The sequence below is a fragment of the Pongo pygmaeus genome, chromosome 18, assembly GCF_028885625.2.
Source record: "Pongo pygmaeus isolate AG05252 chromosome 18, NHGRI_mPonPyg2-v2.0_pri, whole genome shotgun sequence".
NCBI lineage: Eukaryota > Metazoa > Chordata > Mammalia > Primates > Hominidae > Pongo > Pongo pygmaeus.
This window is the reverse complement of record NC_072391.2, coordinates 44,230,766-44,254,519: the sequence shown is the minus strand read 5'-3', so window position 1 is coordinate 44,254,519 and position 23,754 is coordinate 44,230,766. Positions and strand designations below refer to the sequence as shown.

The window sequence follows — 23,754 nt, the reverse complement described above, 5'->3', positions numbered from 1 at the left end:
AGAAATTGCTCAATCATTATTACTTCAAATATTTATTCTTTTGCCTTTCTCTCTTTTTTCTTGTGTTCCTACTATGTGCATTTATACCTTTGGCATCTTCAAGCTTAACTGATTCTTTCTTAGGTCATGTTCAATCTACCAATGAGTCCATCAAGGCATTCTTCATTTATTACAGTTTTTTTATTTCTATTTCATTTTGATTCTTAGTTTCCTTCTCTCTACTTACATTAACCATCTGTTCTTGTATGTTGTCTACTTTTTTCCATTAGCACCCTTAGCGTGTTAATCATAGTTATTTTAAATTCCTGGTCTGATAATTCCAAAATGTCTGCTATATATAAGTCTTGTTTTGATGCTTCCTTTGTCTCTTCGGACTTTTTGTTTTGTTTTGTCTTTTGCCTTTCAGCATGCCCTGTAATTTTTTATTGAAAGCTGGATATGATGTATTAAGTAAAGGAAACTAAGGTAGACAGACCTTTACTGTGGAAGTTTTAAGGTTGATCTAACTAGGAATTAGGCTGTATATACTGTTCGCAGTAGCTGTTGTGTTGGAGGCAATTATTTCCTCTACTGTCCTTGTTTTTGTCTCCTCTGGTGTGTCGGTTTCCCTACAGACTCCTTCTTAAATGAAAGATAATGCTTACAGTGCTTTGGGCTGTAATTCTCTGTTATACAGGAGCCCAGTTGATGAAGTACTGGGATAGGAAAAGTGTTCTGTCATCTTGTCATTAGGTCTCACTCTTTTAGTGAACCTGTGTCCCTGGGCTGTGACCTTCACAAGTGCTTCTCAGCTTCCCTGTCTTCTTGGGTGAGACAGGAGGATGAGAGGGAGCTGAAGTTGAGTATTTCCCTTTCCCCATGTCAGTTAGGCTTTTGTAAACCCAAGTCAGTTAAGCTCTAGTAAAAGTTTTCTTTGAAGGCAGGCTGTTAGGGAGAACAGAGAGCTCTGGGCATATTTCAGAATGGTTACCTTCTCATGCTACTGCTGGAAACATGAAGGTATTTTTCTCTAGTCTTCACAGTGAGAATCTGGTGGAATTCCTAGAGGTAAAACTCACAAAAGTGTAAGTGTGAGGGTTCCCCCCTGCCCTGAACCTTTGGAGTTTTGAACACTCAAGCTAGTCTACACTGAGCCTCCAGCAGTTTTTCAGTTAAGTCTTCCTACCTGTATTGGCTCCATCTTTGATCTTCTGCTCTTGGGCTTCTGCTTCTTGTAAGCTATGACTCTGTTCCCACCTGTCTGTCTCTCCATTTTGCAAAGTAGCAGTTTGTCCTGTGACCTTAGTTCTCTGAAAGATCTAAGAAAAGTTGCTGATTTTCTGTTTCTTTGCTTTTTTCTTATTATGAGAACTAGAGTGACAACATTAAAGAACTTTACATGTCAGACCAGAAACTGGAAGCTCTCCTTGAATTTTTATTGGTTTTGCTTTATTTGAAGTTTGTTTTTGTCCATTTTACTTCATGGCTTTTATCGGTGTATCCTGTGTGTCATTTATTGCTCTTTATCTTTATTTTTTTAACTTTTTAAAAATTTGTAAACATCTATGAAAGTATAAATTAGTATAATAAAACTCCTTGGCTGGGCACAGTGGTTTATGCTTGTAATCCCAGCACTTTGGGAGGTCGAGGCAGGAGGATCACTTGAGCCCAGGAGTTTGAGACCAGCCTGGGCAACATGCTGAAACCCCATCTCTACAAAAAATACAAAAATTACCTGGGTGTGGTGGTGTGCACCTGTACCCGAGCTACCCGGGAGGCTGAGGTGGAGAATCACCTGAGCCTGGGGAGGTAGAGGCTGCAGTGAGCCATGATCACACCACTGCACTGCAGCCTAGGCAACAGAATGAGACTGTCACAAAAGAAAAAAGAAAAAAATAACAAGAACAAATACATAAAATTCTTGTGCCCATACCCAACTTCAAAAATATCATTATATGCCCAATTTTATTTCACCCATACCACCACCTACTACCCATCCCACCCACTCCTCCCTCTAGAGTATTTTAAGGCTAATCCATCATCTCTAAATACTTCAGTGTGTTGTAAATACACATTTTACTTACTATACCAGAAGTTCTCTTTCTTCATAAGAACTATTTAATACTCTTTCTACTTTCCCAGTTTCCAGTTCTCAGTAGTTAACCTTCCCTCCTACTTCAAAAAAGAAAATAATCCATAAAATGCAAATCTCTTCAACTATCTACAGTAATTTTGGAGAAGTTATTTCACTTCTGTTAAGCCTCATTCTCCATGTCTGTAAAACTAACCTATGTAAGTTTCCTATCACTGCTGTAACAAATTAACATAAACTTAGTGGCTTAACACAACACAGATTTATTCTCTTACAGTTCTAGAGGTTGGAAGCCTGAACCGTGTTTCACTGAACTAAAATCAAGTTGTCAGCAAGCCTACCTTCCTTTTTGGAGGCTTTGGGGAGAATCCATCCCCTTACCTTTTCCAGCTTCTTGAGGCTGCATATCTTCCTTGGCTCATGGCCCTTTCCTCCATACCCAAAGCCAGCAGTGTTGCGTCTTCAAATCACTGGCACTAACGCATACTGCCTTCCTCTTTCTCCTATGGGGAGCTTTGTGATTACGTTAGCCCCACCTGGATATTGCAAGATACTCTACCCATCTTGAGATCTTTAATGACATCTGCCAAGTCCTCTTTGGCAGTATATTCAGCAGGCTCTGGAAATTAGGACATGGACATCTTTGGAGTACCATTATTCTGCCTATCACATTACCTTAAGGTTATTGTTAAAATTAGAGGAATTAATGTAGATAGACCATAGTAGGCCCTAATACACAATAAACACTCAAAAAGTTTAGCTGCTATTATTTGTCAATGTTATTGTTTATACCCCTGCCTCTATAACATCTCTGTATTGGTAGGGATAGTAAGTTCCAAATATTTTGAGAAATGTTGGTGTTCCATTTGTGTTTCAGGTACGACTAGAGGTATACTAGGCTTCTTGACTTTTTCTTACTGTGTAAATCTTTTTAAACATCACAAATTTATGAAATATGGATATAGTAAATATCAGTATTATTAGTGAGTGCTACCATAAATATCTGGGAATCAAAAGAGTATTTATATTCCTGTTTTCTGATTTTTTTTTCCTTCGAATATCCAATTAATTTTTGAAATCTTTTATTCTCAGTATAATGCATATTCTGGCCTTTCACTATGTCAGTGGAGATAATGGCGTTTTTCTCTGTGACTTGGTAATTCTTTTCACCAAAGCCTAGTGACTTTTTCCACTTTGTGGATTATGAATCTAGAAGCAGGCAGATAAGTACTTTTCCCCTTGGAGAACAGACGGTTTAAAAGTAGTCTTTGACTTCCCCATATACAAAAAGACTCTGTGCACATTCCTTTCAAAGAGCTCCATGGAGGCAGAAAACAGTATCTTTTTTTCTTGCCAGTATATCCTGGAACCTATCAGAGGGGCTGGTGCTTAATAATTTGTCAGTTGGGCTGGGCGCGGTGGCTCACGCCTGTAATCCCAACACTTTGGGAGGCTGAGGCAGGCAGATCACGAGGTCAGGAGATCAAGACCATCCTGGCTAACACGGTGAAACCCCGTCTCTACTAAAAATACAAAAAATTAGCCGGACATGGTGTCGGGCGCCTGTAGTCCCAGCTACTCGGGAGGCTGAGGCAGGAGAATGGCGTGAACCCGGGAGGTGGAGCTTGCAGTGAGCCGAGATCTGGCCACTGCACTCCAGCCTGGGCGACAGAGCGAGACTCCGTCTCAAAAATATTAATAATAATAACAATTTGTCAGTTGACCTCTGCAGCACTAAACATAATCCCTTCCTCCACAGCCATTCTCATTGCTTTTCCTCTTGACTGAAAATCAGCGCGCCAGCTGTGCTGTGGGTCACACCTGCCTCCTCTCCAGGAACCTTATGGGCCTTGTTCCACTGTTTATTTGGTCTATGTATCTGACCTCCACTTGTCTGCTGGTGTCTTTCCTTCAGCAGTTAAGGATGCCTAAGTCTCTTATCTGTACATGTATACATATGTACCTTCTGAAACCCACATCTCCTCCAGCTACTACCCATCTCTCTTTTCTTTTCTCAGCCAAACTCCTTGAGTTGCCTGCATTTGGATCTCTCAAATTCCTCACTTCAGTATCCTTAACCCACTGTTATCGTTTAGCCTTCGAGCTTATGCTGCTGCAGCTGCATGTGATACTGCCAACACTTACAGGAACACTCCCTTTTGTCAGCTGCCTTCCTGCTCTTTCTTCCCAGCTCTTCTCCTACCTCTCTGGCCATTCTTCCAGGTTTCTTTATGAACTTCTCTTCTGCCTATCTTTTAAATGTTGGTGATTTTCAGGTTCCATCCTAGGTTCTCTTCTCACTATATATACAATAGTCCCCCCTTATCCACAAAGATGCATTCCAAGATCCCCAGTGGATGCCTGCAACCTCGGATAGTACTGACCCCTATGCACCTTGTTTTTCCTACACGTACATACCTATGATAAAGCTTAGTTCAGAAATTAGGCACAGTAAGAGATTAACAACAACAATAACTGATAATAAAATAGAACAGTTATAACAATATACTGTAATAAAAGTTATGTGAATATTTATCTCTCAAAATACATTATGGTATTGTACAATGAGTAACTGAAACCACAGGACACGAAACCGCACATGAGCGGCAACTACTCTAAACTCTTTACGTGATCTCAACCACTTTCCTGAACATCAGACCTTTGTATCTAAGTCCCTTACAAGGAAGGACCCTGAAATGTAATGTTCCCCACCCCCCAAAACCCAGTCCTCTTCCCATGTTCCCTGACTCACTTTTTCCTTTCCCTTGTCTCCCAAATCTAGATTATCATCTTTCCCCACAACTGTCCCTTCTCTCTGTCCTGTTACTTTATTTCAGGACTTTTTTTTTTTTTTTTTTTTTTTTGCCTGACTGCTGCAGTTATCTAAGCTATCCTTCAAAAACATACTACAACAGTGATCTTTCTAAAACACAAACCTTCAGTGGCTACCCTTTACCTTTGAGAGATGATCTAAATCTAGCTTCCTGAGATAGAGCCCTGGTTTACCCCTTCAGCCTTATCTCTTGCAGTTTTTCCTCACACCCTCCCACAACTCTATAATCAGATCTCTGAACCGCTGTGTTCTGTCACCTCTGTCACCTCCTGCTCCTGCACCTGCCTCTGTAACAAAGCCTTCTCTTCTTCACCTTCTCCTAGTTTGCTCTGTGTGACCTTCAGGTTGGCACTCAGACAATATTTCCTCCGAGAAAGCGTTCCCTGGCTTCCCTTTGACGTAGAATTGAATGCACCTTCTGTTGTTTCTTAGCACCCTATGCCTAGTCCTACTACTGTCACTTATTATAGTTTAAAGTGGGCGAGTATCTGTGTTAAGTCCCTTCAGGATTGTGTCTTATTGATTATTCAGTCTTTACTCCCCAGCACAATGCCTGACACATAGTTACATAACAAATATTTGAGATATGAATAAATGAGCTTTCTCTAGAATTTGGTTTGCTTTTTAATGGGCCATCATTGATAAGTTTACCATCACATCTCTCACCCCAATAGCATATTCACTGTTAAGTATAAAAACTTGAAAAATAAATTACAAGCTATTTACAAGAGAAATGCATTCTGGAAAAGCTCTGATGCAAAGGAAAAACATTCCCTATTAATGCTCACAGAAATACCTCCTAATGAAACACAATTGTTTCCATTGTTACAACAATTAATTTTTAATATATGCAACAGAACAAGGTGACTTTAACTTTTTAATCTTTTCAATCAGAAGGGGTCTCAGGCTTTTACCTATTCTATTTAGGAACATTCATACAGGCCAAGTACATTTATCTTTGGGTCAGACGCCATGGCTTACACCTGTAATCCCAGCACTTTGGGAGGCTGAGGCAGAAGACTGCCTGAGCCCAGGAGTTCGAGACTTGTCTGACTAGCCTGGGCAACATAGTGAGATCCTGTCTCTACAGAATAAAAATGTTTTACATTAGTTGCATGTGGTGGCACATGCCTGTAATCCCAGGTACTCAGGAGGCTGAGGTGGGAGGATCGCCTGAGCACAAGTCAAGGCCGTAGTGGGCTGTGATCGCGCCACTGGGCTCCAGCCTGGGCAACAGGGTGAGACCTTGTCTTAAAAAAAAAAAAAAAAAAAAACCTTCTTATCTTTATTTTGGTGAAGTGAATGATTTGACTTGGTACTGTTTTACCATGCTTTAAAGTATAGCAGGCATTACTTCAACCACTATTTATTGATTATAACTGATTTATTTGACATTCCTTAAAATATTACTCACTCCTTAATTCTGTTTGCCTTTCTTTTGTCACACCTGACAGTGGTAATATCATGCTTCCTGTACCAAAGACAGAAAAACGATGATACGGATATTTTCTGCATTTAATATGCCTTTTTAAAGTCCTTTACTTACCTTAGTCAAAGGGAAAATATCTTGCAGTTTTCATAGGAAAATAACCAAAATTAAAGGAAATAATGTTTTATTTAATGTCTTAAAGAAATGAGCAAGAAACAATATAAAAATTTCAATATTAAACTAAATTGGGCATTACACCTAACATTAATGAAGATAAAGACAAATGCCAGTGAGTGTTCACTTAAAAATAAACAGGATTTTTAAAAATTACCCTTGAGAAAACTTAAGTCCATTCTATAAGTCAGCTATTTTTCTAATATTTTAGAATCATGAATTTATATCGTATAGTATCTATTGATTATACCTAATACAATATCTTTTATATGTTTTTCCATGTTTATTTCATCATCCAGAGCCAATGATTTGAAGTATTTTTTGCACTCCATTGTAGGAGCCCAAGACCTTGAAACAAACCCTAGGTAATCATAATTGACACTAACATAGAAACCACCATTCGGCTTACTAAAAAAGTCTCTAAAGAAAACAGAGGTATTCCAACCCCAATTTTATAAGACAACAGGCACACAAGAGATCAGGTTAGTTAGAAAGAATCTATATGATACAACACCTAAACTGCATTACATCAGTGTGACACATCCTAGAATGAGAAAAAGGGTGCCAATGATAGTCTTTTTTTACTGATAGTATGAAAAATTGAACCATCACTAATATGTCTAAATTTAACTTCCCTGAATTCTTTCAAACAAGCATCAGATGTGACATTTAAAAGGACGCCCTAATATAACCCAAGTATGTAAAAGGTATGAAAGATACAGCAATACTCCTTGTACCTTTATTGTATAGAAGAAACACAAAGTAAAAATTATTCCAGATCTCTTGGCATTTTCTATGAGCATAACTATTTTTAGTATATTTTGTACTAAACATTCATGTGGAGGTAAGTGGCAGTATTTTAGAAGAAAAAAATGAAGTTTAATGCTATGACATATGGGATAAGAAACCAAAAGACCTATAGGCCCAGGTATCAGTTGTATCATTTCCGTTGGGAAAGGAAATTGGGAATTGAATTGTTCATTATACAGATGGTGTAGAAGAGCAATTCTCAAACTTCTTGGTCTATGGACCCTAAAGAGCTTTTCTTTATGTTAGATGTATCTACTAACATTACTTTATTTGAAATTAAAACTGAAATAATTTTAAATGATACTGTTTTTAAAAGATAACCCATTATATTAACATAACCAATTTTATTTTTTTAAAAACTATATTTTTCATATTAAAATATTAGGGAAAGAGAGGCATTGCTTTATGTTATTACAAATCTCTTTAATGCTTAGTGTAATAGAAGATAGCATATTCCCTTATCTCCTTTTACATTCAGATTTTTGTGGTATGTTGCCTTGGTTGAAATAGATGAAAAAAATTCAGCCTCACATAACTATGTAGTAGAAAAGGGAGTGTTTTAATAGAAACCATCATTCTCAGCATTCTCGCAAGGACAAAAAACCAGACACCGCATGTTCTCACTCGTAGGTGGGAAGTGAACAGTGAGAACACATGGACACAGGAAGGGGAACATCACACACTGGGCATTGTTGTGGGGTGGGGGGAGGGGGGAGGGATAGCATTAGGTGATATACCTAATGCTAAATGATGAGTTAATGGGTGCAGCACACCAACATGGCACATATATACATATGTAACAAACTTGCACGTTGTACACATGTACCCTAAAACTTAAAGTATAATAATAATAAAAAAAGAAAAATGAAAAAAATATATATATCCTGTTCAGATAATTGATATATGCCAAAAGTCATCAAATGACGGTTTCTTAACGTTGATTGCAATGTGGATTTTGAAACTTCATCAATGAGTTTTTCCTACTTTGTTATGTTACTCATTGGTATTTATTTATTAAAACGTTGTTTAATTTCCACATATTTCCTTCTGATGTTGATTTCTAATTCTATTGCAATCAGAGAATATCATTTGTATAATTTCAATACTTTTATATCTGCTAAAGCTTGTTTTATGGTCTAGCATACCATAAAACATAAAGCTTGTTTTATGTTCTCCAGGTCCCTCCTGGAGAACATTCCATGTGTGTTTGAGAAGAATATGTACTCTGCTGGAGTTGGATGCAGTGTTCTCTACATGTCTGTTAGGTCTAGTTGGTTTACAGTGTTGTCCACATCTTCTTTTTTCCTGTTGATCTTCTATCTAGTTTTTCTATCCATTACTAAAACTGGTATACTGAAGTTTTCAACTATTATTGTTGAATTATCTGTTTCTCCCTCAAATTCTTTGGGGCTATGCTGGTTAGGTGCATATATGCTTATAATTATTATGTTTTCTTGATGGATTGACCCTTTTGTCATTATACAATGTCTTTTATTGTGTCTAGAAACAATTTGTGTTAAGTGTATTTGATCCGATATTAGCATAGCCATTCCAGTTCTCATTTGATTTCTTTTTCCATGACATAACTTTTACTTTCCATGCTTTTACTTTCAGCCTATCTGTTGTCTATGAATCTAACATGTGTCTTCTGTAGGTGGCACATAGTTGGTTATATTGTTCTATCCATTTGGTTAATCTTTGCCTTTTTGATAGGAGCATTTAACTCATTTATATTAAATGAAATTAGTGATAAGGCAGATTATGGCTGTCATTTTTTTGTTTTCTATATGTCATATTTTCTTGGTTCCTCAATTCCACCATTACTGCATCCTTTTATACTATGCATTTTCTAGGATATGATTTTAATTCTTTTGTTGTTTCTTTCACTCTATTTTTATATTTCATTTTATTTATTTATTATTTATTTATTTATTTTGAGATGGAGTCTCACTCTGTTGCCCAGGCTGGAGTGCAGTGGCATGACCTAGGCTCACTGCAACCTCCGCCTCCCGGGCTCAAGTGATTCTCCTGCTTCAGCCTCCTGAGTAGCTGGGACTACAGGCATGCGCCACCACACCCAGTTAATTTTTGTATTTTTGGTAGAGACTGCACCCGGCCTCACTCTATTTTTAAAAAGTTATTTTGGGCCGGGCACGGTGGCTCATGCCTGTAATCCCAGCACTTTGGTTGGGAGGCAGAGGCAGGCAGATCACGAGGTCAGGAGTTGGAGACCAGCCTGGCCAATATGGTGAAGTCCCGTCTCTACCAAAAATACAAAAAAAAATAGCTGGGCATGGTCGCACGCACCTGTAGTCTCAGCTACTCGGGAGGCTGAGGCAGAAGACTTGCTTGAACCCAGGAGGTGGAGGTTCCTGTGAGCCCAGATTGCGCCACTGCACTCCAGCCTGGGTGACAAAATGAGACTCAGTCTCACAAAAAAAAAAAAAAAAAAAAAAAGTTATTTTGTTAGTAGTTGCTCTCAGGATTACAATTAACATCGTAACTTAGAAACAATCTAGTTCATATTAATTCCAGCTTAATTTTAGTAGCTTATAAAAACTTTGCTCTAACATATCTCAGTTTATTTACTCCTCCTCAATTTGTATTATTATTGTCATACAAATTACATCTTCAAGCATTATGAGACCAACAAGATGGTTTTATAATTATTGTTTCAAACAATAGTCTTTTATATCAGGTAAGAGAAAAGAGCTACAAACAAAAATATATTTATACCATATTTACCTACAGTTCCTTTTTTTTTTTCCAACTTCATCTTTGCAGAATACTTAGAGTTACCTTTAACAGTACTCTTTATTTATTTGTGTGGATTCAAATTACTGTCTAGTGTCCTTTCAGATCAGCCAGAATTCCCTTTAATATTTCCTGCAAGTCAGGTGTGCTAATAACAAGTTCTTTCTGGTTTTATCTGGCAATATGTTAATTTCCCCCTAATTTTTGAAGGATATTTTTGATGGATTTTAGACTTCTTGGCTGACAGTCTTTTTCTTTTCACACTTTGAATTTATCATCCTATTGCCTTCTAGCCTCCTGGGTTTCTGATGAGAATTGAGCTGTTAATCTTTCTGAGGATACCTTGTCCGTGATGAATTGCTTGTCTCTTGCTGCTTTCAACATTGAATCTTTGGCTTTCAAAATGTTAACTATGATATGATAGGTAGGGTTTGACTGTGATGTATCTTCATGTGGATCTCTTTGAGTTTACCCTACTTGGTGTTCATTGAGCTTTTTGGGTGTACAGGTTAATGTTGCATTAAATTTAGATAGTTTTAGCCATTATTGCTTAACATATTTCTACCTCTTTCCTCTCTTCTGGGACCCATTATTGTTTGTATTCTTAATGGTGCTCCATATGTCTCAGAGGCTCTGTTCATTTTTTTTATTCCCTTTTTTCTGTCCTTCAAACTACATAATATGAATTGACATATCTTCAATTTTGCTGATTATTTCTTTGCCAGTTTAAATCTCCCACTGAGCCTTGCAGTTAATTTTTCATTTCAGTTATTGTACTGTAGAATTTCAGTTTTGTTCTATTTTGTGATTTCTCTTTATTGATACTGTGGTGAGACACTGTTCTCATAATTTTCTTCAGTTATTTAGACATGATTTCTTTTCCTTTAATTCTTTGAAGAATCTTTTCTTTTTTGACAAGGTCTCACTCTGTTGCCCAGGCTAGAGTGCAGTGGTGCAGTCATGGCTCACTACAGCCTCAACCTCCCAGGCTCAAGCAATCCTCCCACCTCAGCCTCCTGAGTTGCTGGGACCACAGGCACTTGCCACCACGCTCAGCTAATTTTTTTAACTTTTCATGGAGACAAGGCCTCCCCATATTGCCCAGACTGGTGAACATGTTTATTATAGCAGGTTTAAAGTCTTTGCCTAGTAAATCTAACATCTCTGCTTCCTTGGAGGCAGTTTATTTTGACTGTTTTTTTTCCCCAATGTATGAGCCATACTGTTTCTTTGCATGTCATAATTTTTTTTATTGAAAACTGGACATTTTTAACTATATGTCAACTCTAGAAATCTTCCCAGATTTCTCCCATTGCCTGGGTTTGTGGTTTTTGCTCTTATTGCTGTTTGTTCAGTAACTTTCCCAGACTAATACTGTAAAGTCTTCATTCTTTGTTGTGTGTGGCCACTGAAGTTGCCACTCAGCTTAATGGCCAGCTGTGATGGCCAGAGATTTCCTTAAAAGAGAGGTTTTAAGACTGGCCCTTCTCCAGTCTTTCTGGGGCATGAACATAGTGCTGCATATGTTCATGGACTTCTAGATTCCCAGGAATAAGTCAGAGCTTTTCAGAGTCCCCTATGAATATCTCATTTCCATTCTTCCTTTTAAGATTTGGTCAACTTCTCATTAACCCCAGCTGATAATCACTGCCTCAGGCAGCTGCAATGTTAAACAATTGCTGATGATTATTTTCAAGAAACTTTACAGTGATGGAGCTTGTTCACACAGAGCAAGCTCTCAGTCCATTAAAAAAAGACAAACCCTGAGAATAGAGCTTTTCAGGGAGCTTCCGGAAAGGTCATATAGTGACATTTCTCTGGGAATGGATCTTTGGGGAGCTCTAAACCTGTTCTGCCCCCTCCAGTACCTGGTAGGCTTTTCGTTTTCATAGCTACCCTAGTTGCAAAGCTGTTGGTTTTCAAGGCTACTTCAGAGCTGGGGAGAGAGACATGGAAATAGAGCAATTTAAAACACAACAGAGGTAATTATTCTTACCAAAATTCAGCTATTTTTCTTAAATGAATGCTCCTTGGATTCTTGCAAAGTTCTGAAAAAGTTGATTTCAACAGCTTTCTGCCAGTATTCTCATTGCTTTTATTGAGAAGCAGATTTTTTTGAGGTCCTTACCATTCCAGAAGTGATTCTACACTACTCTGTTACACTAAAATATATTGGTCTACCTTGCACTTTAGATGGATCTTTTACCCATGAATCGTTTTGTACTATCATGCATTGGTCATTTTGGAAATTTTGGTTTACTGAGTTATGCACATCTTCCTCATGTTAACACATTTTATTGTATGATTTTTTTAAATAACATTTGTTAATATTACCACTGATTGCCTCAGAACAGTTTCTTAAGTATTGGGAAGATATCAGGCTCACAGTGGCAGATACAAGTTTTTCAAAATTACAATATTCACTTAGAAGCTCAAATTTTATCATTAGCAACAAATACTGTCATTTGTTTTTCTGAAAGTGACAGACTCACTTTGTCCATTTTCAAGAAAAACGTTAGCTAAATACCCAAGTCGTTGTTTGATGCCACTGCTGATTACCCACGTCTTTGCTTTTGCTCTATTAGTACAAATGTTAACATAGTGTAAAATGCAAATGATGTCTTAGTATTATTATGAAAATAGTTTTTACCTAATGTGACCTTCTGAAGGTATTTTGGGACCCCCAGGGGTTTCTTGCAACACGCTTTGAGAACCACTGTGTAGAGGAACTGGATCAGGATTTCTAGACCTTGTCTTCAAATATCAGAATGACTGGCCCATGATGATAGGTGAGCTTCAGCTTTAGGACTCATATCAGACACATGCTGACCTGATTTTTTTTAACTGAATACGGGTAGGAAAGAAAACAATGCTTTTCCTTGCCCATCTGCAAAATAAGAATGTAGAGACAACATTTTGCTAATTCTCTCATGAAAGTAGTGTGTAGTACAAAGCGTAATATTCATCTTTCCACATAAAAATGTTTCTTAAGTTTATTTTGCATATTTGTGTGATTTCTTCATGAATCATTTATTCAATTAGTAATGTCTTATGAGTAATTCCATCCTTATAGCAACCTATTTTCTCATAGCCATTGGAAGCATATGGACTTCTAAAGATCTTAAAATATCAGTCAGGCAATTGTCATGTTGATGAAATCATATTACTTCTTATCATCCTGGAGAAAAATCATTTTTAAAGCATGAGTAGCCTATCTAAATGTCATTATTAACTTTTCTGTACTTTTCTGGGAAGATCGGTAGAATTTTGATGCTGTGAAAAATATTCAAAAGAATGTAAAGCATTTCTTAAACATTTTGTCATCTTAGGATGTCCATTGCAATCCTCGGTTTCTTTATGTTCTATTTAATTAGCCTTGGTTTCTAAAGAGAAGGAGTATATCATTTTATTCAAGGTTTGAGGAATGTTCCAGAAATAGGAAACAAGTTAGAGATAGATGTCACCATTGTAACTGAGGCACTGTCAATCCATCAGAATTTTCTTAAATGAAAAATAATGTATTCTCTAAATGTGCAGGAGTTTAAATGTGGTGGAACTAATCATCAGTATTTTTTATTCTATTGTAATTATTGTGGATGGATTTTATTTATGTTGATATTTTAGTGGGAAAATGTAAACCATGTCCAATCCCTCCCTGAAGGGAAAAAGCAATGCTACATTCAACAGAATATTTGATCTTAGAAATACCCAGTTAAAATAACGAACTAAATAAATGCAACTATTAAATCATTTAAAGTTTTAAGAATTTTCTACTAATCAGGTTTTCTTTTTGTTTGTTTATTATTTTTTAACACTAAGATCCTAGGAAACAACAGGTTTTCTTTTGATGTGCTGTTTATGGAAGGGGTCTCTAGGTAACTGTCATCTGTGTAAGAATTTTTTGCTTTGAAAGAGATTTGCCTGAAACTTCCAATAATTCACTTATTTTCCAAGCCTTAACTATTTTTTTTTCTATTGCAGCCCTTTGGAGTGAATCAACCTGGACCTTATATCATGTATACAACTGTAGATGCGAATGGGTATCTGAAAAATGGATCAGGTAAGACCAGATATAATGTCCATAATGTATAAAAGCTTCTTCAGTCAATATATTGGCAAGGTCAACTGGTGGAAAAAATTATGTTTTCACACTCCTTAATAACATCTTCACTTTTATTATACTTAGTCTTTCCATAGACTTACATTGGTAGGTTATAAAAGGTTCTTATGACAAAAAATGTTTCCTTTCAATTCTTCATATATCCCTATTATGATGGAGCCAACTCATTATCCTTATTTTTTAGTTGAAGTAGCAGAGAGATTGGGTGAAATTACTTGTGTTATCTTGGTCAGAAAATGAAGTGCAAATTAGTTAATTAAGTTCATCTTAGAAGACGTATAAATTAAGAATCCAATTAATACTATAATATAAACTACTCCTAGTTTTTTTGTATGTGTAGAATAGAAGCTGTAATATGTAGAGAGGGTTTTTTGATATATTATTACAAAGAAAAAATATGGTTATACATTTAAATAAATAATAAAGGAAAATGCAATTAAGACAAAAAAATAAGATTGAGCAAAGGATGTCTGCTTTTAACAGATGGCTGACTGACTGAGGTTAGATCCAAATTACAGTAAATACAACTGTGATAATTTCAGTTATCTAAATAAGAAAAGGAATCTGAATATGCTTCTTTTAAGATGCCTAGAGTTTTAACCATGAAGAAGTATAAGCAGAGTTGCTGTCATTCCTCTATTTTTTTGGCCAAAAAAAAAAAGGAAGAACTCATTATATGGACATTGCCATGTTATGTAATGGTCTTACTAAATCAAATATACCCCAGAGTGAGTTTACTTTTTTAGCTAATTGCACACATTTAAGAGTCTCAGTTGTACTGCTTGCTTCAGCACAGAAACATTCCATATAACAAAATTTTTTTTAAAATTCAAGGAGAAATTGACAAACACAATTATACTTTATTTATTTATTTATTTATTTGAGACAGAGTCTCACTCTGTTGCCCCGGCTGGACTGCAGTGGCGCAATCTTGGCTCACTGCAAGTTCTGCCTCCCGGGTTCCCGCCATTCTCCTGCCTCAGCCTCCCGAGCAACTGGGACCACAGGCACCCGCCACTACACCCAGCTAATTTTTTATATTTTTAGTAGAGACGGGGTTTCACCTGTGTTAGCAAGAATAATCTCGATCTCCTGACCTCATGATCAGTCCGCCTCGGCCTCCCAAAGTGCTGGGATTACAGGCATGAGCCACTGCACCTGGCCACAATTATACTTTAATATACCACTGTCAGTCACAGCAGTTCAAGATAAATAAGGATATAGATAATTTGAACAAATGACTTCTTTATGTTTTTAATTCATGTACATATTAAACCTTTACAAAAAAGGCTCTGGGACCAGCTGGTTTTCTCAGTTAATTCTTTTAGACTTTGAAGATGCAGATAATTTCAGTGCTAGGTAAGATGTTCCAGAATATAGGATGACAAGATGAAGTTACTTATTGCATTTCATGAACCTAGTATAACTCGGGCAGAGCCAGCATACTCAAAACCAAAAACTAAGTTCACTGGTGGGATATCAATGAAAATCCTATCTAAAACCTAACAACTTAAATTTGTCTGTATTTTTAAAGAATTGCTTACTTAACATAATCAAGTAGATGATTATCTAAGGAATGCACTGATGGCTTAAAATGGGAAAATCTCTTAATTGTTACAGCAATGCCTCAGTTTTTAAAATACTTTCTTTTTCTTTTTTTTTCATATAATGATACATTGTTTACATCTCTCCATGTCTGTTCATACAGATAATCCTAATTTCTTTGGGGGCTATTTTGTATAAAGATACAATAGCTACTCTAGCCAATCCTCTATTTTTTGTTTTACTATAATACAACAATACAACAGTAAACATCTATTTGCATATATTTTTGTGCAGTTAAATGAATAATTCAGGCCAAGTGCTCATGCCTGTAATCCCACCACTTTGGGAGACCAAGGTGGGTGGTTCACTTGAGGTCAGGAGTTCAAGACCAGCCTGGCCAACATGACAAAGCCCCATTTCCACTAAAAATACAAAAGCTGCGCGTGGTGGTAGTCGCCTGTAATTCCAGCTACTCAGGAGGCTGAGGCATGAGAATCACTTGGACCTGGGAGGTAGAGGTTGCAGTGAGCCGAGATCACACCACTGCACTCCAACCTTGGTGAAGGAGTAAGACTGTCTCGAAAAAAATAAATAAATAAATAATAAAATAATAAAATAATTATCACTTCATAGAAAAAAAGTTAATAAAAAATTAACATTTATCTGAGGAACACAATTTCAAGAGATTCACTTTCCACTTTGTACATTTCTATAACTGTTGACTAGTTTTCAGTTCTTTTTCATTGTTTAAAAAAGTTGCGCTGGGTGCAGTGGCCCATGCCTGTAATCCCAGCACTTTCGGAGGCCAAGGTGGGCAGATCACCTGAGGTCAGGAGTTTGAGACCAGCCTGGCCAAAATGGTGAAACCCTGTCTCTACTGAAAATACAAAAAAAAGAAATTAGCCAGGTGTGGTGGCACATGCCTGTAGTCCCAGCTACTTTGGGAGGCTGGGGCAGGAGACTCATTGAACCCGGAGGCAGCCCTTGCAGTGAGCTGAGGGCATTGCACTCCAGCTGGGTGACAAGAGCAAAACTCCGTCTCAAAAAAAAAAAAAAATGTGATTGTTGATTCAGTCAACAAAATTTTCACCAAACTTTTACTGCAAACTAGACATTGGCACCTAGTATTGAACTCCATTCAGTAATATTCACTACCCATTACTATTTTTTTAAGTGAATGGAACAATATTTACTTAGCATGATTTTTAAAAATCTACCCCAAAACAGTAATGGAACATTAGATTTATTGTTATTATATCTAATATTTACCTGTCTCTAGATTGGAGTAGAAATTGGGAGGGAATTTGTAGGCATAAAAGGAAATGAAAAAATATCTAAGGTAAAAATAAATGCAGTTGAGTGCATAAATGAAATGAATGCATAAATTTTCATGACAGAACACCATAAACAAAAATAAAAAGCCCTCACAAACTTGAAAAAAATCTAAATGTCTATAAATAGAGATATAATAAATTATCCCATTTTATAATATTCTCCAGCCTACAAAATATTTTAAGGTAACTTTTGATGTTTATAATAGTTGGAGGAAGACATATCTGCATGTAAAATCCAAATTGTATGTGCGTTATTTTAAGTGTGTCTGTGTGTAGGAAAAATATCTAAACAAAATGACACATAAAATGTTACCACAATTATCTCTTGGTCATGGGAATGCAAATTGTATGTGATTTTTAAGTGTGTCTGTATGTAGGACAAATACATAAACAAAATAACGTATGTTACTATGATTATCTCTTGGTTTTTGGATTTTATATATTTCTTTGCATTTTTGTTTACCAAATATATATTGCTTTTTAATTTAAGAAAAAGCTTTTAAAATATTTCAAACATATGCTGTATTCCGTGCATAAAAATGTCTTCTAAGCAAGGAAGTAGCACTTAATTTAATTGACTGAGGGAGTGCCATCATGAAACCCTGCCCCAAATTTTAAAGGATGAAAATTCCCAGTTTAAATGTTAAGCATTTTGAACTCCAAAGAAACATTACTGGGTTAAACCGTACCTTCCATCCCATCCTACCCCATCAGTGGAGAATGTTCCACTGTAGGAAGAGGATGACTACATTTATGTATTTCGGAAACTACAGACTTGGTTTTCTCCTAGAGCAGCTGAGAGTCACTCACTACACATTGGCGGGTCATAAAATTAATGTAGTAGCTTTTAGAGTATTTTACTTCATAGAATAAAAGAGAACAGTAGAAAACAATCTGCTGATCAGAGTACATCCCAGATAGTAAAGTATTGTTTCATGAAATTTTTATTTAGTTGTGTGTGTGTGTGTGTGTGTGTGTGTGCGTTTTCACACTGGGTAATAACATAGGATGTAGTTTTTATTGTGGACTGTGATCAGAAAAGTTTGAAAACCACTGCCAGAGAGAGATAACAACAACATAAATTAATATTATTCAATAAAGGCCTGGCCCAACTATCCTGTTGCTTACAGATAGATTATCATTCTTACCCATTACGGTGCAGTCTTACTCCATTTCCTAGCAAAACCTGAATGGCCAAACATTATTAGAGAGTTACATTACAGAGGAGTCATTAATTTTCTAAATAATAGTTCCTGTAACAGATTTAAAAAATAAAAATAAAGTACATTTATTATGAACTTTTTAGGAGCTTAAACTCCTCTGGTTTTGAATCTAGGATTTTGTTACTACTCTTTAAATTAGCCAGGGATCTGCAATGGGCATCCAAATTGCCTAAACAATATTTGATAAGAACTTAATAGAATGGAGTACATTGGCAAAATTTTGTAAACTAGTGAATTGTTGGTCATTTATGAATAATAACATTATTAGACCAAGAATTGCTTTTCTACCCCATAAATTATTTGGCCATACTGTTTAAATCCAGAGCAAAATCATTTTCCTTTTTCCTCTGTGGTTACTATTTGTTAATATATCTGAGAAAAACATAAGTAACCTTTGCCTTCTGTGTACCCTTAGTGTATGCAAGAAGTGATGTTAAGCAATCACATGCTGTGATGTAGGGAAAAAAATATGTCTTCTACGACACACACTCATTCAACACAGAACACATCTGTGACCAGATGTGTAGGGTTTTACCCCACATCAACCTGTTCTCCAACACAAGCTAGGTATCTCATAATTTAATTCAATTCTGACACTTTCTGGAGGCAGACTCATATCCCACAGTTAAGGGCTCAGTCTCACAAGATTTTCCTCACTTTGGATGCCAATCACAAGTCCAGGCATCCAGTATTTCTGATGGAGAGTCTATAAATTGGCATTTCCCGTGACTCACTCCTTCATCAAGTTCAGTCATTTGCTGGAATGGCTCACAGAACTCAGGGAAACACTTACTTACATGTACTGGCTTATTATAAAAGATATTATGAAGGATACAGATCAACAGCCACATGAAGAAATACATAAGGCAAGGTTCAGAAGGGTCCTGAGCACAAGTCTTGTGGAACTTGGGGTGCACCACACTCCCAGCTCATGGATGTATTCAGTCACCCAGAAGCTCTCCAAATCCTATCCTTTTGGGATTTATAGAAGCGTCATTGTGGAGGCATTATTGATTAAATTACTGGCCATTAGTAATCAGCTCAACCTTCAGCTCCTCTCCCCTCCCGTGACATAGCAATTCTAATTGCATCAAAAAACAGAGCTGCAAAATGTATGAAGCCAAAATTGAACTGAAAGGCGAATAGACAAATCTACATTTATAGTTGGAGACCTCAATATCTCTCTCTCAAGATTTGGCAAACAGCTGGAAAATCAGCAAGGATACAGAACTCAGCAATATCATCAACCAACAGGATCTAGTAGACATTTATAGGATAATCTGCCCAACAACAGCAATACATTCTTTTCAAATGCCCATGGAACATATACTAAAATAGACTGAGTTCTGGGCAATTAAAAAAATTTTAATTTAAAAACCTCAAAAAATTTAAACAAGTGAAACCATAGAGAGTATTCTCCAACCACAATGAAATTAAAATAGAAATCAACAACAGAAATATAGTAAAATCTCTAAACACTTGAAACTTAAACATCATATTTCTAAATAATCCAGAGGTCAAAGAGAAATTTTCAAGGGAAATTTTTAAAATACATTGAGCTGAATGAAAAGAAAAATACAACATATCAAAAACTTGGGGACACAGCCAAAGCAGTGCTGAGAGGAAAATTATAACAATGCATGTGTATAACAGAAAAGAGTAAGTCTCAAATTAATAACTAAGCACCCACCTCAACAACCTATGAATAGAAAAGCAAATCTAAAGTAAACAAGAGGAAGGAAATAAATAAGAGCAGAAGTTATTGAAATTCAAAACAGAAAACAAAAGATAAAATCAGTTAAACAGGAAATAAATAAAATTGACAAATCTGTACCAGGACTGACAAAAAAAAAGAGAGAGCAGACATAAATTGCCGGTGTCAGGAATGAATCAGATGACTCACTGTGGACCCTGAAGATATCAAAAGGATAATAAGGGAATAATATGCACATACATTGGACATCTTAGAAGAAATGGACAAACTGCTTGAAAAACACAAACTATCACAAATTATCCAATATAAAATATATCATTTGAATAATCTTAAAATTACTAAGGAAATTGGGTTCATAATTTTAAAACTTGCAAAAAAGAAATAGGTAGACCCAAGTGGTAAGAATTATACCACACATTTAAAATACAGTTAACTGGTAGAGTGCGATGGCTCATGCCTGTAATCCCAGCACTTTGGGAGTCCAAGGCGAGAGGATCACTTGGGTTCAGGAGTTTGAGATCAACCCAGGCAATATAGTGAGATCCTGTGTCTACAAAAAAATTTTTTTAAATAAGCCAGATGTAGTGGCATGTGCCCATAGTCCCAGCGATTCAGAAGGCTGAAGTGGGAGGATCACTTGAGCCCTGGAGGTCGAGGTTACAGTGAGCCACAATTGCACCACTGCACTCTAACCTGGGTGACGAAGCAAGACCCCGTCTCAAAAAAGTAAAATAGAGTTAACTTCAAATTCTGTACAATCTCCTTTAGAAAAAAAAGGAACATTTTCCGGTTTGTGGGTTTACCCTGATACCAAAACCAGACAAAGACAGTACAAAATCCCTGTAGACAGATAGTCCTCATGAATATAAATACAAAAATCATGAAAAACATATTAGTGGGACAAATATAGTAGCTCATGCCTGCAATCCCAGCACTTTGGGAGGCCGACATGGGAGAATCACTTGAGCCTAGGAATTTGAGACCAGCCTGGGATACACAGTAAGACCCCTTCTCTACCAAAAAAGAAAGAAAGAAAAAAAATTAGTGAGTAGAACACATACAGCATTATATAGAAAGAATTATACACCATGACCAAGTGGGGGTTATGCCAGGGACACAATGCCAGTTCAAGATTCAAAAATCTATTAGTGTAGTACACCACATTGACAGAGTAAAGAAGAAAACAAACCACATGGTCATATTAACTGATGCCAAAAAAGCACTGAAGTTTAAACTATTCATGATAAAAACTGTCATAAAAATAGGAATAGAGAATAACTTCCTGAATTTGATAAAGAATGTTTACAGGAAACCTTCAGCTAAATTTATGCTTAATGATAAAAGACTGAATGATCTGCGTCGAAGATTAGAAACTAAGCAAGGATATCTCCTCTAACCACTCTAATTGTAAATTCACTGGAATAAGGCAAGAAAAGGAAGCAAAAGGCAACCAAGTTGAAAGGAAAGAAGTAAAACCATCACTATTTCCAGATGACATAATTGTATGCATAGATGACCTCCAGGAATAAAAAACACACACTCAGCAAAAACTGCTGCAACCAAGAAGTACATGCAGCAAGGTTGCAGGATACAAGAACGCAAAAATCAGTTGTATGTCTGTACATTATCAATGGATACATAGACACCAAAATTAAAAATACATTTCTATTCACAATCACTCAAAAAATGTGAAATACTTAAGTATAAATTTAACAAAACATATAGAGGACTTATATGTTGAAAACTACACAATGCCAGTGAGAGAAATCAGTGGTCTAAATAAATGAAGAGATACGCAAGGTTCATAGATTGGGAGATTTAACAGAGAGAGATATCAGTTTTCCATAAATTGCCTTGCAGGTTTAACACAATTCCTTTCCACATCCCCGGAAGGATATTTTGTAGATATAGACAATTTCATTAGAAAATATATGTGGAAAGGCCAAGGAGCTATTAAGTTACTGAAAAAGTAATTGTGCTTTTTGTCATTTTTTAATGGCAAAAAGCACAATTACTTTTGCACCAACCTAATAGAACTGAAACAATTGGAAAAAGAAGAATAAAATAGGTGGAATTCGTCTATGTAATTTCAAGACTTATTTTATAGCTGCAGTAATCAAGACTGTATGGTATTGGCAGAAGTACAGACACATTGATTATGAAATGGAAGACAGAACCCAGAAATAAGCCCATACAAACATGCCTACCTCATTTTTGACAAAGGTGCAAAAAGCAATAAAGGAAAGATAGGTTTTTCACAAAGTTACAAAAATTAATTCAAAGTGGATCATGGACATAAATGTAAAATATGAAACTACAGATCTTCTAACAAGAATCATGAGGATATTTTCTAGATTTAAGGCTTGGCAAAGAGTCCTTAGACTTTACACCAAAAGCAAGATCCATTAAAGGAAATATTTATAAGACTTCATCAAAACTTAAAAAATTTTGCTCTGTGAAAGACCCTGATAAAGAGGATGAAAAGACAATCTACAGCCTGCAAGAAAAATATTTGCAAATCACATATCTGACAAAGGTTCAATATCTATAATATATAAAGAACTCTTCACACTGTCAAATTAAAACATGGACAAGAGACATGAAGAGACATTTCACTGAAGAAGATACATAGGTAGCAATTAGCACATGAAAAGATGTTAACAGTATTTAATTAGGGAAATGCACATTAAAACCACAATGGGCTATACTATACACCTATCGGAATGGCTAAAAATATAAAGTGACAACATCAAATGCTAATGAGGATGCAGAGACAGTGGATCACTTATATATTGCTTGTGTGAATGTGAAATGTTTTAGTCACCCTGGAAAATGTTGGTAGTTCTTAAAAAACTAGACGTGCAACTACTGTATGACCCAGCAATTGCAGTCCCAGGCATTTATCCCAGAGAGATGAAAAGTTAAATGTTCACTCAAAAATCTACACGTGAGTGTTTATACCAGCTGTTTGCATAATAGCCCTAAACTAGAAGCAACCCAGGAATCCTCCTGTGGCTTATTAAAATCTTTGGTACATCCATGCCATGAAACACTACTCAGCAATGAAAAGGAACAAACTATTTTTCACAGAACAACCCAGATGAATCTCCAGAGGATTACACTGAGAAAAAGCCTATCCCAGAAGTTTATATACTATACAATTCTATTTGTATAACATTTCTGAAGTGAAAAAAAGTTATAGAAATGAAGAACAAATTAGAGTTAGGGATTTAGGAGTAGGTGTGGGTGACAGGGAAATAGTTGTAGCTATGAAAAGACAGTATGAGGGATCCTTGTGGTGATGGAAATGTTCAGGACTTCACTGTCTCAGAATCAGTATTTTACTGGCTTTGATAATATGCTCTCATTTTGTAAGATGTTACCATGGGTGAAAACTGAATAAAGGGTACATGGGATCTTTGCATTGTTTCTATATCTGCATGTAAATCTAAAATTATCTCAAAATAAAAAGTTTAATGTAAAAATCACTGTAAGATCTGTGGTGGTAAAAATAGTATCTGTAACTATTTGCAGCCTAAAATACCATTGTATATTTTGTAAAGGTTCCATAGAGTAACAGTATGTTATGCTTCTTTGCTTTTATTGGAATTATATCAATACTATGGTAATATTGGTATATAATGATCAGTAGTTCTGATCAGATAGATAATATTAAGTGAATACTTGGGATATGATTTATTTCACAGTTACAATGATGAATTAAAGTAGGAAACATTTTAGTAAATA

At 36.1% G+C, this 23,754-nt stretch overlaps 1 protein-coding gene across 1 annotated transcript in view; it reads left to right on the top strand.

The window, feature by feature from the left end:
* The window catches only part of ITFG1 (integrin alpha FG-GAP repeat containing 1), a 300,100-nt gene that overhangs the window by 230,528 nt on the left and 45,818 nt on the right, over nt 1-23,754 (top strand). Inside the window, exon 14 of the mRNA XM_054452904.2 lies at nt 14,053-14,131. Coding sequence (XP_054308879.2) covers nt 14,053-14,131 — 79 coding nt within the window. The remainder of the gene's footprint in view (nt 1-14,052; nt 14,132-23,754) is intronic.